This window comes from Macadamia integrifolia, chromosome 9 (assembly GCF_013358625.1).
Source record: "Macadamia integrifolia cultivar HAES 741 chromosome 9, SCU_Mint_v3, whole genome shotgun sequence".
NCBI classification, from domain to species: domain Eukaryota; kingdom Viridiplantae; phylum Streptophyta; class Magnoliopsida; order Proteales; family Proteaceae; genus Macadamia; species Macadamia integrifolia.
Genome location: NC_056565.1, coordinates 13,929,304 through 13,944,141, shown reverse-complemented (window position 1 = coordinate 13,944,141; position 14,838 = coordinate 13,929,304). Strand labels below are relative to the sequence as shown.

Here is a 14,838-nt window from a genome sequence, read left to right as displayed (position 1 = left end):
TCTCTCTCTCTCTCTCTCTCTCTCTCTCTCTCTCTCTCTCTCTCTCTCTCTCTCTCTCACACACACACACACACACACACACAAACACACACACACGTTCTTTCTCTTTCTATCTTGTCACAATCTAATTTTATATTATTCTATATTTATACTAAAAAAAAAATCTATATCTTTCCCCAATTGTTTTCCTAATTTTGTTTTGGTTTCTTAATCAATAATAACCCTCGAGCTATTATTCATCATCACTTTCGTTGGTCTTTCTTATTTATTCTTTTTTTTTTTTACCCTTTGTTTTTTTTCAATAATTAAAAATTAGTTCTACAAAAAAAAATTAATATTATTTTCTTTACTAATTTAAAAAATTAGTTTTAATTTTTTTTATTAAACTCTCACACCCTCCATTCACTCTATCTCTAATATTTAGAAAGTAATATTAGTTTTTAAACAATAGATACTTTATTTAGTTAAAAATTATTCTCTTTATTAAAATCACTCACCCTTCATTCTCTCTCTCTCAAACTCTCACGCCTTTCTACTAAAAATAAATAAATAAATATTATCACTCTCACATTTTTATTAAAAAAAAAAAAAATTATACTCTCTCGCCCTCCTCTCTCTCTCTCTCTCTCACACACACACACACACACACATTCCTTTTTCTTTCTATCTTGCCACAATCTAATTTTATATCATTCTATATTTATACTAAAAAAGATAAAAGAAAAATCTATGTCTTTCCCCAATTGCTTTCCTAATTTTCCTAATTTCGTTTTGGTTTCTTAATCAATAATAACTCTCTAATGAGCTATTATTCATTTCTTCTATCCTTTTTATGATTTCACATTCTGTGTTCTAATACTAATAAAAATTAGAAACTAAAGAAGGAATAAAATTGAGAAACCAGAAATCTAAAGTCGAAACCCTAGAGCTTGAAGATGTTCTACTCACACAGCTTTCTCGTAAACTAAGAGAAGTCCTTTATGGACAATTTGGATGGCAGCGCATATGCAACAGACTCGAAAACCCCATATCATAGTCAATGATATATTGTCATCTATCAGTATGTCTTCATCGTTATTTTTCTCATTCGACTATATTCAAATGTTTGTATTTTGCTTCTCAGATCACTAGATAATCATCTCAAGAGTTATGAAGGGATTACAGTGACAGGTTTTAGTCTTGGATAATTGGTGCTTGCATTAGAGAAATTATTTTTATTTTTTATTTTTTATTTTTTATTTTTATTTTTTATTGATGTTCTATCCATTGTTGGCAAACTAGGTTTTGACTAGGAAAACTAGACTAATTTTGGTCAAAAGATTAGAAACCTGGTCAAGAATCATGGAGACTCGTCCTGTATTAAAAAATGACAAGTCTCGGACCAAATCATATTGAGTTATTTAAGACTCGTTTGTTTTGCCCAAGTCACAACAAAAAAGGCCGATTCTTGTCAAAATTTTGAGTTGGCATTTCTGAATAGTTTTGAACTAAAATATATTTTAATGATGCTAAATGTTTAATGTCTGAGCTTCTGTATTGAGTCTAGTGATTATTGAATGTATACATCTAAATTTAATAAAAAAAACATGATTCATGACCATGACATCTCCAAGTTGGATCTTATCACTTTCATCCCAGAGACAATGAATGATGGGCTTCATAAAAAAAATTTGAAAAACAAATACTTTTATCATATCTTGTCTCGTTTAATTTATATATTAATTATTTATTTGGATTACTTGAGAAAGACTAGTATGGGAATGACATGGGAAATTTGACATGACTCGCCTGGTTTTTTGTGACTCGCTCTGACTCACTAGGTTTTAAAGAGGACGAGTTAGGTCACAAAACATGGTTTTCCAACAATAGTTATATCTGAAAAATATATTGGAATTGTACAATCCATCAGTGAATGTTTGGTTTTATCTTGTTTACAAATCAGATCCATGCTAAAGGAAATCCTTATATTACTTTCTTCATTAATGAGGTCTAAAGTCTTTAGCAAATTTTTTATATCATTGATACTTATAGTTTCTGATATTTTGAATGCCAAGTAATGTTCAACATTTGACAGGGACTTTTGCTCTTTATAGGATATTGGAATGAATATACTTCCTCTTGCAAAGATTCTAGAAATTAGTCTAACGGAAGAAGAGTATGTTTCTTCTATATCCTGTGTTTCTTCATCCTATGATTGCACTTTTGAATTTATATGAATAAAAAATGTAAGGCAAAAATTTACACATTGGAATTATAAATTTCTCGATAATACCAGTTCATGGAAGTTGTAAATTAGATTATTACTTCTTTTTTTTTGGGGGGGGGGTGTTGGTAGTGTAGGTTTGTGAAGGATTACTTAGAGTGGACCGATGGTGTTAAATTTGTTTTTATCAACTTATATCAAGTCTACATGTTAGATTGTTTTAATTTTGGATTATTTTTTATTTCTTCAGTGATATAATGGGTGAAGAAAGAAGTTGACCCAATTCCATGGCGATTAGAGAGTCACAGCTACTGGCTCAAACTTCCAAGGATCCCTACATTGTTATTGGGACATTCGAGCAATACAGTCCTGGTATGGATTTTGTTCCTGATAAATCTTTTTTTGTTTCTTAATTTTTATGTTAATGGATATGATACATTGGTAGAAGGATCGATTTTATTTACCTGTATTAATATTTTGAATGCATTTATGGATCGTCTTATAGTTGCTTTTAATGCAATATATCATGTCTGAATCGAAATCTATGCATTGATATATTTTTTTAATTCATAGTTCTTTTGTTCTTGGACTTCTTTTCGTTCCTATGGTTCCACTTTTCTTAGTTTACCTGTATATATAAAATAAAAATTTTAAAAAATATTAGAATTGTTGCAGGTCCTTATCGCTGATTGATAGTTTGAGAAGTCGATGGTTTCAATTACAATAGAGTTTTTTCTTTACATCTTATACAATGTAAGTGATATCATGCGATTTACCAAAGTGTTTTCAAGGATTTAATCTTCTATGAGTATTTACATTTGAAATCAGTAAAAAATATGAATTATTTCTTTCAAATCCCTTTGTCGTTGTTACGGAAAAATAGAGATTTTTCTAATTCCCCTTCTCTCTCTCACAGTTCTCTTCTCAATTCATTTCACTTCCCCTCTCCCTCGACTTGTCTCCAATCAGATCCAATCTCGAATATGTGAAAGCAACAATGTTGGCACAACTCTAACACTAAGCAGCAGTGACCGAACCCACTCTTGAAACAATGATCAAAAGTCGGACTTCTCTACAACTTTGTCGATACTGTGAAAGATTCATATTTCTCTCAAATTCCTTGTCATTATTAATATTTAAGTTGAAGATACTATGGAATTTCTCAATTCGTAGGATAGAGTATTACTTTTTTTTTTTCTTCTTCTTCTTCTATGAATCTTTATTTTTTTCTGTATTGAGGGCCTCGTGATCTTATCAACTATAAAGGCATTGAAGGTTACTTGATTTTTTTCTAATGATTTTTTATGAATATTATTTAGCCGATTCAACCATATTTTACCATTTTATTTGACTACTTATTTTGAGATTTGTGTTCATTGTAGCAAATCCTTAGAATGTTATAATTAACTATCTCTTGTTTCAATGGCAATTTAAGGAGAAGAAGGCACAAAGATGTTGCTCAAGTTTTTCCTATAAAGTAGCTTAACAACCCATTTGTGTTTTGAATTATTGTAGTAATTTTCTTGTGATTTCAATTTTATAAATTATTCTATATACTTTATACTAAATAAAAAATTACAAAACAAATGGTTTAGGTTTTAATTCGTAATATTGAAGAATGATGAATCAAATCATTTTCCCGACACTATTTGGTTTTCATCTCGAAACATTATTGTGCTATTCATAATGCCCTATAGACCTTTCAAGATATCATTTTCCTCTGAGCTTGTCTAACATTGAAAAAAATAAACTTCAGGTCCATGAACATTGCGTTAAACAAACAACGCATACTAAAGTAGAATGCACTCCAAAGTCACGATAATATTTTTTATATCCATATATACACAGTCACATATTTGACTTATTTGTGATCCAAGAAAGCAATTTTGCTTTAACCAAAAAAAGGGGAAAAAAGAGAAGAAAAAAAATACATTATTGATAGATGAATTAAGGATGACATTTATTATATTATTTATTTTGAGCTGGACACCTCTCTCTCTCTCTTTCAAATCCTCTCTACCTCTACACATGGCCACACGTGCACGTGGAATTTTATATATATTGTTTTTCTTTATATTTTCAATGGTTTACAAAAATTCAATTAAAACAAAATTGGGTTAGAATTGCTTTAAGTTTGGCATTTTTACTTGTAGAAAGAGGAATTTGTTCACCGATGATCATTAAGACACTTGAATAGGTGCCTTGGAATTTCAGACCTCTAACATATATTGGGTACTAATGATGACTTCCATAGGTGAACCCTTCACAGTAAAGAAATTTTTTTTTTCTTTTTACTAATCACCATTTTTTTTTTTTAAGCAATTAGAAAAGTCAATATTTTTTCTATTTCTGGGAGGGGGGGCTCAGGAGTAACCACTTCATGATCCAGAAATAAAATGGGATTGAAAGTGACCAATTAATTTACTAAAAGAGGAAAAAAAAGCCCAAGTATTACCATACAAGTGGAAGGGGGTAGTTGAAGAAACTAATTCAATCATACAATGAGAGTAGTACTTCCCACAATTTGACTGCCGGCTTGACTAAAATACCACCACAAATAAATTTCGTTTTCCTTAAATAATTCCTTTAAGTTGTTTTCAATTTAAACTACTCCTAACCTACTAACCTTGGTATGATGATATATAGGAACTTTTACCAAAAAAAAAACAGAAGCAAATGGGAATGGTTTTTTAAACCTAAATATAACATCAGGCCAGGGTGAGTTGGGAGTTAATGTATCTCCACCCCACCAACCACCTCTCCTCAGGAAAAAAAAAAAAGGAAAGAAAGAAAAGAAAGAAGACCTAGGTCCCAATTCCGATCATCAATGGAACATGATGGTATCGATTCTTAAATGGTTCTACACATTATAATATAGAATAAAGAGAACTTCAATTATTCTTAATGAGATAGTTCCATTACTAGTGTTGTGGATCTTTTCATTATCAAGAGATATAAAGTGTTCCTTATTTTAAAAATTAAGTTAGAATACAAGAAATATGAAAATTTTCATAAATTTTTTTTTTTTCGAAATAACAACTAAGAATTAATAATGACTAAAGAAATAAGCTCTAATATAGGTTAAAGGCTATCACCAAACAAGTTAATTGTAATAGAACTAAAGGTTCATTAGTTAAAACATCTATAAGAGAAAAGACCACCCAAATACATTAAACTTTAGCCATAAAGTTGAACACAATAGAACGTGATAACCTTTGAAACAATATTAATGGTTTCGATTCCATCTGATGCCTAACTGGTATTTTCCTACTGGTGCCACACCATTGGGAATCTCGTCCTAGAACCATCTTATCAAATTTATTGTTTGGTAACACCAATACCATTCCATTTATTAATGGTATGGTTCAGTACTTAATTTTAGCAGGATAGTTCTAAATTATGTTCTCAAATTAACACCCGTAATGCAGATCCACTACAAAACACGTGAAAGTGTACATAGTCTCATACAAATTATGAGAATCGCTTCCCAGGCTAATAAAGCTCTTAAAACAAAAAGAAAAATCTTATTGTAACTTAGGTAGGTGAAAAAAAAAATTGTAAGCTCACATTTTTGCCTATATCCCCCCATTGATGGTAGATCTTATCATTTCACATAAATAGCGGAGGAGAAAGGTTCCCTCTACGGCCATCTCCGGTGTGCGATTTTAGGCTTTGGAGTGGGTATTATGGGGAAACACTGAATAATGGGGTATATATAGCATTTACAGGGGTTTCCTATAATAGTCTGAATCTTAAGAGAGATGCCAATAAATCTTTTATTCAATAGTAAATACTAGATTAAATAATTTTCAATATTTTGAGAACCCTTTTCTATTTTTAAATTAAATAACTTTTGAAAATAAAGTTACAACTTCTTAATACACCATTTTGGTGACTAAGAATAACAAGTATAGCTTTAAAAGAACAAAGATGTGTAGAAAAGTTGGTTCCAAGTATCAGGTAGGCCTGGTAAGCACCAATGACTACAGTCTGCTGTGTGATCGGTACCATAAATGGATGGGTGCCCATCTTTTCTAAGCAGAGACAACATTGTGATGTCTAGCAGATACACTGGAGTTTGCATATATCCTAATACAGCCCGAACCACCTTCATTTGATCCGGATATGGCCCTGGATATGTTCCACCACTCAGTGGCGCCGTCTCACCGTAACAATTCCTGGAAGCCTGAGCACCAGTGTTCCATTCAGTAGGACTGCACCATTCAAAAAAGCCCCAAAAGTTAGAATTACTGAACCAATTTAATTAGAAACAAACCCAAGTCCTAGAACAAGTTTAATGCTTTAGGGTCAGGTTTGATGTGGTGAGTATGTTCCATGACCAGAATGAGAGGGGAGTTTAGTTCCACATCGGTCGAGCAGTATACGACTATTGGACTAATGGCCTTGGAAATGGTTTCTCTACTCTGAAGCTCCGGTTTAAGGGTTAGATACCATTGAAGTCTAAGTCCAGGTCCAATCCCAACCGACTAAGCATAGGGTAACCTAAGCCCAAGCATCGAAAATACCTAGATGGGCCATTAAAGCTTTTAAGTCCAGGCCCAAACCCAACTGACTAAGTATAGTGTACCAACTGATTAAGCATAGAATAGGTCTATGGTTTTAGATCCAAACCTAAGCCCAAGCTAGGTTTGGAGCACGAAAAGACCCAAATGAGCCATTGAAACTTAAGTCCAGGCGCAAACCCAACTCGCTAAGCATAGTGTAGGCCTATGGTTTCAGATCCAAACCTAGGAGCTCGAAAAGACCCTTATGGGCCATTAAAGCTTAAGTCCGGGCCCAAACCTAACTGACTAAGCATAGTAGGCCTATAGTTTCAGATCCACACCTAAGCCCAAGCTCGAGAAAGCTCGAGAAAGGTCGAGATGTGTCAATAATTTCACTCAAAGTCCATCCCAATGGTTTGAATCCATTTGAATTTGGCATTTAGGTGAAATACACCACAGTGACCACACCCAGCCATTTTCCTGCAGGCCTATAGGATCGAGCCACTCCAAGCCCATGACTCTATGCAACACTCAGACTTCTCGCCCCAATTCTACTGGCCCAGAAAACTAAGACAACTAATGAAAAGTTTTCTTCACAGTAGGATTGGCCCACAAATCCATTGGACTGGGCCAAACCAAAAATAACTCCACTATTTTAGTGGGTCCCTTATTCTTCTAAATAAAAATGGGCCCCACTTAAACACGTTCACGGTTCACCCCACATGGACTGATGGTCATAGATGTGTGCACCAAACACATGCATGATTAAAGCAAAAAATGTCCCATTAGGCGCCGAAAAAAACACATGATAGTGGAAGCCCACTAAATGCCACCACCGACAAAAATAATTGGCGTTTGTTAGGTCACAAGACAAGTCAGAATGACAAGATTACCCTCAGTACAGACCGTGGTAGACAGGGAGAGAAGAGGAAAAAAGAATATTCTTTTTTGGTGAATTTACATACTTCACGACGTCACGTGAATGTTGATGACCCCACCTGTTAGTTTTTCTTTCTTTCCAATTATTGCTTGTCACGAGGCACCAACTATGAAAGACCAGTCAGTCTTTTGGTAGGGTAGGGTGAACCGCTTGATCAATATAAAAAAGGCAGGAGAATCTTGACGGTTCTGATCAGTCTTCTTGGTGGGCCTACGTTCACAACACCTATCCATGGCCCACTTGTATTGCATAAGCTCCATTTGAAGAAAAGGGAGACATAATCTTCATTTTAGGGTTAAGTCTGTCAGATAAGATTCAGATTCAGCCCCTTGTTTCACGAAATGCAAGACTTGTAAAAAGGGTTTGGAACACTCTCTTTTGGATTTTCCAATTATTGAAAGCCAGCTTGTAGGGCACTAGCCAAGGACACAGTCCCTATCTCAACTACTACACCCTATCATGTGGGCCCGGGTATAAGGTAACTAACAATCCAAACTCTTCTTAATAGGCATTTATAATTTCAAGTTAAGAAGGATTAAGAAGGAAAGATAAAAAAGAGGGAATTAAGAAGTTACTTGTAATGTGTAGGAGAGATGCCCTGGAAGAAGACACTTGTCTTTGTCGGATCAATATTAGTGTCAACCCAGCTAGCCCACGTTCTCAAACCCCTCTCAAATGCCACAGACCGGTCCATATCTTGATACAATGTCCCTCCTGATTCCATGTAGTCCCACCTGCTTCATACAACATTTAATTAGTTTCTCACATAAGTATGTTTCCTAGTACTTCTATAATTAATTATACTCAAAAGGTTTTTTACACAATCATACATACATAAGAAAAACTATTTTTAAAAGACATTTAAATATGTGATATCATGGGTCAAGTTAAAATTTAATGGATAGGTAAACCCCAAAACCTTGCTTGTTCAATTTCAAACCAATCTGACTATGGTTAAAGAAATGAAAACTCCGCGACAACCAATGGTGTTATCCATCCCTGGGTTGCTCCGATAGTTAGGACGAATTAAAAATTATATTGATAGACGCATGGTACCATATTCGATTCTCTATCTATGTATCTACAATTTAAATGAAGGCCAATAAAAACCTATTTTTAAGGTCACATCATGGTGGACAAGGAGGACCTTTTCATCCTATTACATACCCCTGAAGTGAACCCTTGTGAAGCCACCAGTGTCCAGAGTTAAAAGACAAGACATCAACACCTCTCCAAGCGTTGGCATTGCCTGAGATGTCGTCCAACCGCAGAATTCGCTTCCCTTGCATAATATCTATATCCACCAGGTACGGTGCTCTATAGAACAACACCGACACCCCATATTCCTGTATAAGTACACAAATACGTATAAATAGCAAATACTAAACACACTCTCAGTACCTTAAGGCTCGTTTGGAAGCTAGAGTCAGACCCTTAAATTACTTACTAAGAACTTGAACGTGTACAGAGGATCAGCCTTGACCAATTGGGTAGGTGATTGTGGCACCGAAAGTGAAATCATACAAATCAAAGACTCCCATTGGTTGCGACCCAGTGAATCACCCACGAACATCACCGTCTTCCCTCTCATCTTCATCAGAAAATCAACCCCATCGAACCTGCTTCCACCATTAAAATTAACTAGAGAAAGCTTCAATGTCAAATAGAACAGAGGAAAAACAGAGAAGAACAGCACCTGGGGAGGTCACAATTGATGGGTTTCCATCGATATCTGAGATAATCTGTATCCGGTCGACCGTTCAACTGGCAATTGAAACCTGGGTCGATGATAGGACATGAAGAGGATTGGTAAGTCGGGTAAGAATCATCACGAACCCAGCTCCCGACGAACAAGTTGCAGGTGGTTTTATTAGCTGTGATGGGTTGTGGTTTCCTGAAATGGTGGGTGATATGGTGGTTCTTCAATCCCACCAGTAGAGCTGGTGAAGCTGTATGGGTAACAACCAAAATCAAGCACAGAATCATAAAACAAGACCCAATTCCATTATAAGATGGGGGAAAGGGAAGAAGAGCCATTGGAGAAAAGAAAGATGACAGAGAAGAAAAAGGAGAAACAGAGATTGAACGGTAGAGAGAGAAAGAGAGAAAGAGAGAAAAGGGAGGAGAGAGCGGGGTGGTCTCTGCTTTATTTCTTGTTGTATAAAGATGCGTATTTTGTTGTGGAGTGTGGGTCGTGCATGTGAAGATGGATAGCTACAGTAAGGGTTCACGTGATCTCTAAACTGATGGATATATTGGTGGTGCTGAGCAGCAGAGCTAGAGGTGGAAATGGCTCAGCCAGTTTGGATTGGGACTAATTAATAACTATTTGCCCAATTCAGATTGACCCATTGGGTTTGCAAGTATAGGCTGGTTCAGATTGGTCTTAGTTTTTCCTTTGCTATATCGCCGGGTTGAACCAGTTTGGGTTAAGCAGTGGGGTTTGATTAAACCAAATTAACCTACAGAATTAAGTGTGTTGATCAGGAACAGGTTTAAAAGCTGCAATGAACCAGCAGATTTGGGGGTTGAAATCGTCTGCAATTCCGATCTCGTACAATTCCGTGCAATACCACCTTCAGGCGGTGACACGTGTATTGATACCAATACAATGATCCAGATCTGGTACAACTAATAAAACATTAAATCAGTGAAGAGGCATTTAAATCAGATCTAGACCATTGCATTGGTATCAATACACGTGTCACCTCCTGAAGGTGGTATTTCACGGAATTGTACGAGATCAGAATTGCAGACGATTTTTTTCCCAGATTTGGGTTCAGTTTGATAACCCAAAACCAGAGTCAAATCTTATGGGGTAGTACGTGGAGAATGTGGTGGGTTTTGTGACTTTTCTCTTAAGTTTTGTCCCGCTTGAGGTGTGAACTCTGAACTGTAATCTTCTATTTTAAAGGAGGCAAGACCAGGACGAATCCTCTTCATTTGGTGCTTTTAACTCTCGTTGGATTCCTACTTAAAAAAAAAAAAGAAAAACTCTCATTGGATGATAGCACCATAAGAACTTATCTCACTTGCCCCACAACCTCAGTAGTTTATATATACACAATCACATGGCCTTAGACTTGAATCTCGGTTTTCACTTTGGCAGATTTTTATAGTATTGCACCAAGTTGCTAACTTGAGCAAATGGCGATGGAAGCCTTGGTGAACGGCGGTCGTAATTATAACAGTTTTACGATAGTGAAATTTCTTGTCGGGTTTTTTTTTCATACGAAAAGCGTAACAATCTGGGCACTGTTTTGAAGAGAGACTTGGTGAAATAGATATATCTTTGAATATGCGAACTACTTGCACCTGGACAGAAAGACCCTATGAAGCTTCACTGTTCCTTTGATTGGCTTTGGGCCTTTCCTGTGCAACTTAGGTGGAGAGTGAAGAAGCCTCCTTCGGGGGGCCCGAACTATCAGTGAGATACCATTCTGAAAGAGCTAGAATTCTAACATTGTGTCAGGATCTACGGGTCAAGGGATAGTCTCAGATAGACAATTACTAGTGCAATTGGTTGGTGTCTTGTCGCTAGAATGTAAGTTTTTTAAACGTTACGTATTCGATTATTCTATCTTCACCTTGTGATATAAGATACCCCCGTGTTCCCGTTGAATTTGTGCTTGAGGTTCTGAGTGGATGGGTGAAGAGTTCCAACCATTTTAGTTTACTTGATTTAGAATACCCCTATAAAAATGAATTTGATAATTAATCTATTTTAAAAGGATATATCATTTGGACCTAACTTGTCTTCTTTTTTATGACTTCTCATTTATATGGAATATTAGGTGTTTGCGGCTTTAAAGCAGGCTTAGGGAGGCCCCAGAGTTGGCCCTTTGCACTCCGAAGTGGGATGAGAAAAGAATCCATAAAGATGAAAAGAAAAAAAGTAATGTACTTTGCTTTCCTTTGCCAAAACATAAAGAACTACCCTTTTCTAACGCTAGAAAATTAATGGGTTACACAACAAGATTTTGGCTGATAATGGAAACCAAATAGAACCCTTCCACTACCATTAGTGTGGCCTGGGGATTCCTTCTACACCCGCAGGCTTGGGGAACTCCTCCCCGCATTCTCAAATCTGCAAGCGGTGCTTTTTCTATAAGACCAAAATGGACATACTAAGCCTCAAACCCACAATCAACCGACTCAAGCGGTAATGGGTTAAAGGCATTTTCACCATTAGACTATCAACCCCATTGGTATCATAAGCATTAATTACTAATATAAATGGTAGCCAACATCATCTCAATAGATTATCACTTTAATCTTCAACATTTCTTGTATAGTTGGTGCATTGATTTTTCTGATTAAGGAACAGTGATCCTAGTTTATTGAGGGATGTTGTGCTAACAAAAACATAAATTGAAGGTCTCTCTATGAAGCCCTGAATCGTTGGAGCCCTACCTTGAAACCGATGGTCTTCAAATCTTCTTGGACCTTTGCTCGGAAGTCCTTGTAAGTGAAAGGCTTGTATTTTGTGCTCTGAATTACACCATCGTCTTCAGGGAACACAAAATAGCAAATTGAGATCCTCTCCTCTCCTTTGTTCATCACTCTATGTTTCGCACTCTTATATTCATCGTTGCTCATCGCCTGCATACACATTATAAGAATGAAGAGGAATATATTTATAAGAAAAAGGACAGGTGTTGAATGTGTTGGTGTACGAGGTCTTGTATTCAGTCACAGTTTAATCCAGGGAGTAGTGGTGTAGGTGCCTTGACAGGCAAGACGGCTGCCCCGCTAGTCGATTAAAGGGCCGTGGGGTTGCAAGGAGGGCACGAGGACCCCTACATAACGGGGTTGTAGAGGGGCGCAACCCCCGCTCAAATTTTTTATTTGATGGTAGTTTTGTATTTTTCGAATTATTATTTTTTCGCTATATATTTGTAGCGATGGTTTCTTTCGCTATATATTTGTAGCGATGGTTTCTTTCGCTATAATGCAAACAATACTAAGAGGTGTGCGGACAAGCGTTGTAACTCTATTCTTAATTGATAGTGAAACATGATTTCATCTCACCGAGGACGTGGATAATCTTTCCGAACCTCGTAAATCTATGTGCATTGATTGTTCTTATTTATCCATTATCTTCTACATTATTTTATGTTCACATGTAGGACCAAGTGATTCTACAAGCAACATAATCAAATTTCTCTATCAGAGCAAATTAGAGAGAACTATTATTGGAAAGAAACCCTTATCCATACCTTTAACTCACATTCATCATTCAACCAATCAGAGCTTAATGAGAAATGGGAAAAGGCGCACCTGAAACATATCACCAAGGTTAACGACGAGGGTGTTGGTGATTGGCCTTATTTCTATCCATCTGTCGTCTTTGCAGATCTGCAAGCCTCCCACTTCATCCTGGTTCAAAATAGAGAGGACAGTGCTATCGGTGTGGGAACCCAACCCTTCTGTTTTGTTGGGTTCGGAGCACCGAAGATAGCGGTAAACGCGAAACATCCCAGTGGATTCGGATAGATATTGTTGAGATAATGCTGGATCCATGCCCACGTTCTTCCTCAGAGCTTCGAATATGCACCGACCTAGTCGACCCATATGCTTCCCATATTCCTCCATTAAACTCCTGTGGTAGAACCAAGAAGAATCAGTGGGAAGGAAACCGTGGGAGAGACAAGAATCCAGAGATACCTGAAAGAGTTCAACATAGGATCATCCCCTAGCATTTGAGGTAGTTGGTTCAGAATCATAAAGATCCCCTCCACCCTATTCACCTTCTGGAAGCCTTTTGTGATGGCCACTCCATTGGGAGTAAGGGCAGGAGTACCCCAAAAGTAGGACATTGGGCTTTGGAGGCTAGCTTGCTTGGATTCAAAAGGGAGAGAGAAGAGGTTCTTCGACTGCTCTTGAAGCTGGGCCGTCAGCTCCACTGGGATTCCATGGTTGACCAATCGGAACATTCCCCAGTCCTTGCAAGCCTTATCAATCTCCTCTGGGTTCAGCTTCTGGAAATCGATGCAGGGGAGTGGATCCGACTCGTCGGAGATCGGTGGGAATGAATCGGCCGGTTCGACTGTCCGAGCTGGCTCGCTTGGCTGGACAAAGAGAGGAGGGTAAGATGAGAGGTCTTGTTGCGACATGTTGTCTCTTTTTTTCGCCGGAGATGAGATTGGATGGGATGATGGGATGGGATGTCAACAAGGACAAAGCAAGGACTGTCGATCTCTTCTGTGGTGGGCCTCGGGTGACTGGTCTGCGGCCTTTTATTTATGAGTTTAGATTCGGGGACAAAAATGTACGTTTATTTTTTGGATAAAAATCGTATGCAATTCTAATCTTGTACAATTCTGTACGATACCCTTTAAAAGGGAGACATGTGGATAAAGCGGTTTGAACGGTCCAGATTAATCCTATATTGATTGAACTTCAAACTAATGAGTTGAAGTTGGATCAGTGTATAATTAATCTGAGCCGTTCAAATCACTTTATCTACGTGTCACCATCTGAAGGGGGTATTGCACGGATAAAGAATTGCAGACGATTTTTATCCTTATTTTTGTGGATTTCGTGGGATTTTAGATACACTGCATGTATCTAGGTCTTTTTGTTTCCTTTCCTTGATGTCGGTTGTCAATTTCTGCAGTGCTACACTCCTACATTACTAATAGGGGTGGCAATTGGTTAGGTTGGATTGATCTCGGTCGGTCTAACTGAGTATGATGGGCCTATATCTTCAGATCATGACCTACCTATTTAAGAAATGAGTTGATCTTGATCGGTGATGTGTTGGGCTTGGTTGAGTTTTAAGTTTTAATCGAGCTTCTCTTAACCAGACCTTAAACGAGGTAATATATCAATATGCCTTAAATGGGTCTTAAATAGTCTTATTTTTCTTGGATTTAAGGTACTTTAATTTATTTTATTAAATTATTAACAATTTTAAAAAGATATTACATTTAATTACACTCAATAATTGATAAAAATATCAAAATATACCTTATTTTATCTCCAAAAAAATCAAAATACCTATATAATGATCGGACTAAAAGTGTCGGTCCAAGTCCGATTGGTAAACAAGTTGAGCCGGTTGAGAAGCCCATCGGGTTTATCCCTTGCACCATGTACTACCTATTTATAAATGGGTTGGGCTTAGGCCCAACAATTTTATTAATTGAGTCGGGTCATAAACATGTTGGGCTCGATCGGGCCTACCA

General features: G+C 36.8%; 2 protein-coding genes across 3 annotated transcripts; both read right to left on the bottom strand.

Moving 5' to 3' along the window:
- Positions 1–5,955: 5,955 nt before the first annotated feature.
- Positions 5,956–9,800, bottom strand: LOC122088121 (protein PMR5-like). Of its 2 annotated transcripts, none has more exons than XM_042657278.1 (5): positions 9,345–9,794; positions 9,096–9,267; positions 8,816–8,994; positions 8,224–8,382; positions 5,956–6,417 (listed from the first exon to the last, which is right to left on the bottom strand). In XM_042657278.1, exons 1-5 carry the CDS (start codon positions 9,683–9,685, stop codon positions 6,120–6,122), a joined length of 1,149 nt encoding a protein of 382 aa, XP_042513212.1. In that variant the 5' UTR covers positions 9,686–9,794; the 3' UTR covers positions 5,956–6,119. The 2 variants fall into 2 exon arrangements, with proteins under 2 accessions (XP_042513212.1, XP_042513213.1); XM_042657279.1 differs by lacking the exon at positions 5,956–6,417 and adding an exon at positions 7,474–7,949 and having other exon boundaries at positions 9,345–9,800.
- A 2,053-nt stretch (positions 9,801–11,853) lies between these two features.
- Positions 11,854–13,846, bottom strand: LOC122088796 (gibberellin 2-beta-dioxygenase 8-like). Its single transcript, XM_042658122.1, has 3 exons — positions 13,316–13,846; positions 12,929–13,250; positions 11,854–12,250 (listed from the first exon to the last, which is right to left on the bottom strand). The coding sequence occupies exons 1-3, from the start codon at positions 13,762–13,764 to the stop codon at positions 12,032–12,034; spliced, it is 990 nt and encodes a 329-aa protein (XP_042514056.1). The 5' UTR covers positions 13,765–13,846; the 3' UTR covers positions 11,854–12,031.
- Positions 13,847–14,838: the final 992 nt, after the last annotated feature.

Excerpts from the sequence above, each read along its gene's own strand:
- LOC122088121 (XM_042657278.1), bottom strand. The coding sequence starts at position 9,685 with ATGGCTCTTCTTCCCTTTCCCCCATCTTATAATGGAATTGGGTCTTGT. Across the intron at positions 9,268-9,344 it reads ATCAATTGTGACCTCCCCAG|GTTCGATGGGGTTGATTTTC; the intron begins GTGCTGTTCTTC and ends TGGTGGAAGCAG. Across the intron at positions 8,383-8,815 it reads CACAAGGGTTCACTTCAGGG|GTGGGACTACATGGAATCAG; the intron begins GTATGTAATAGG and ends TGTATGAAGCAG.
- LOC122088796 (XM_042658122.1), bottom strand. The coding sequence starts at position 13,764 with ATGTCGCAACAAGACCTCTCATCTTACCCTCCTCTCTTTGTCCAGCCA. Across the intron at positions 13,251-13,315 it reads CCTATGTTGAACTCTTTCAG|GAGTTTAATGGAGGAATATG; the intron begins GTATCTCTGGAT and ends GTTCTACCACAG. Across the intron at positions 12,251-12,928 it reads ACCTTGGTGATATGTTTCAG|GCGATGAGCAACGATGAATA; the intron begins GTGCGCCTTTTC and ends ATGTGTATGCAG.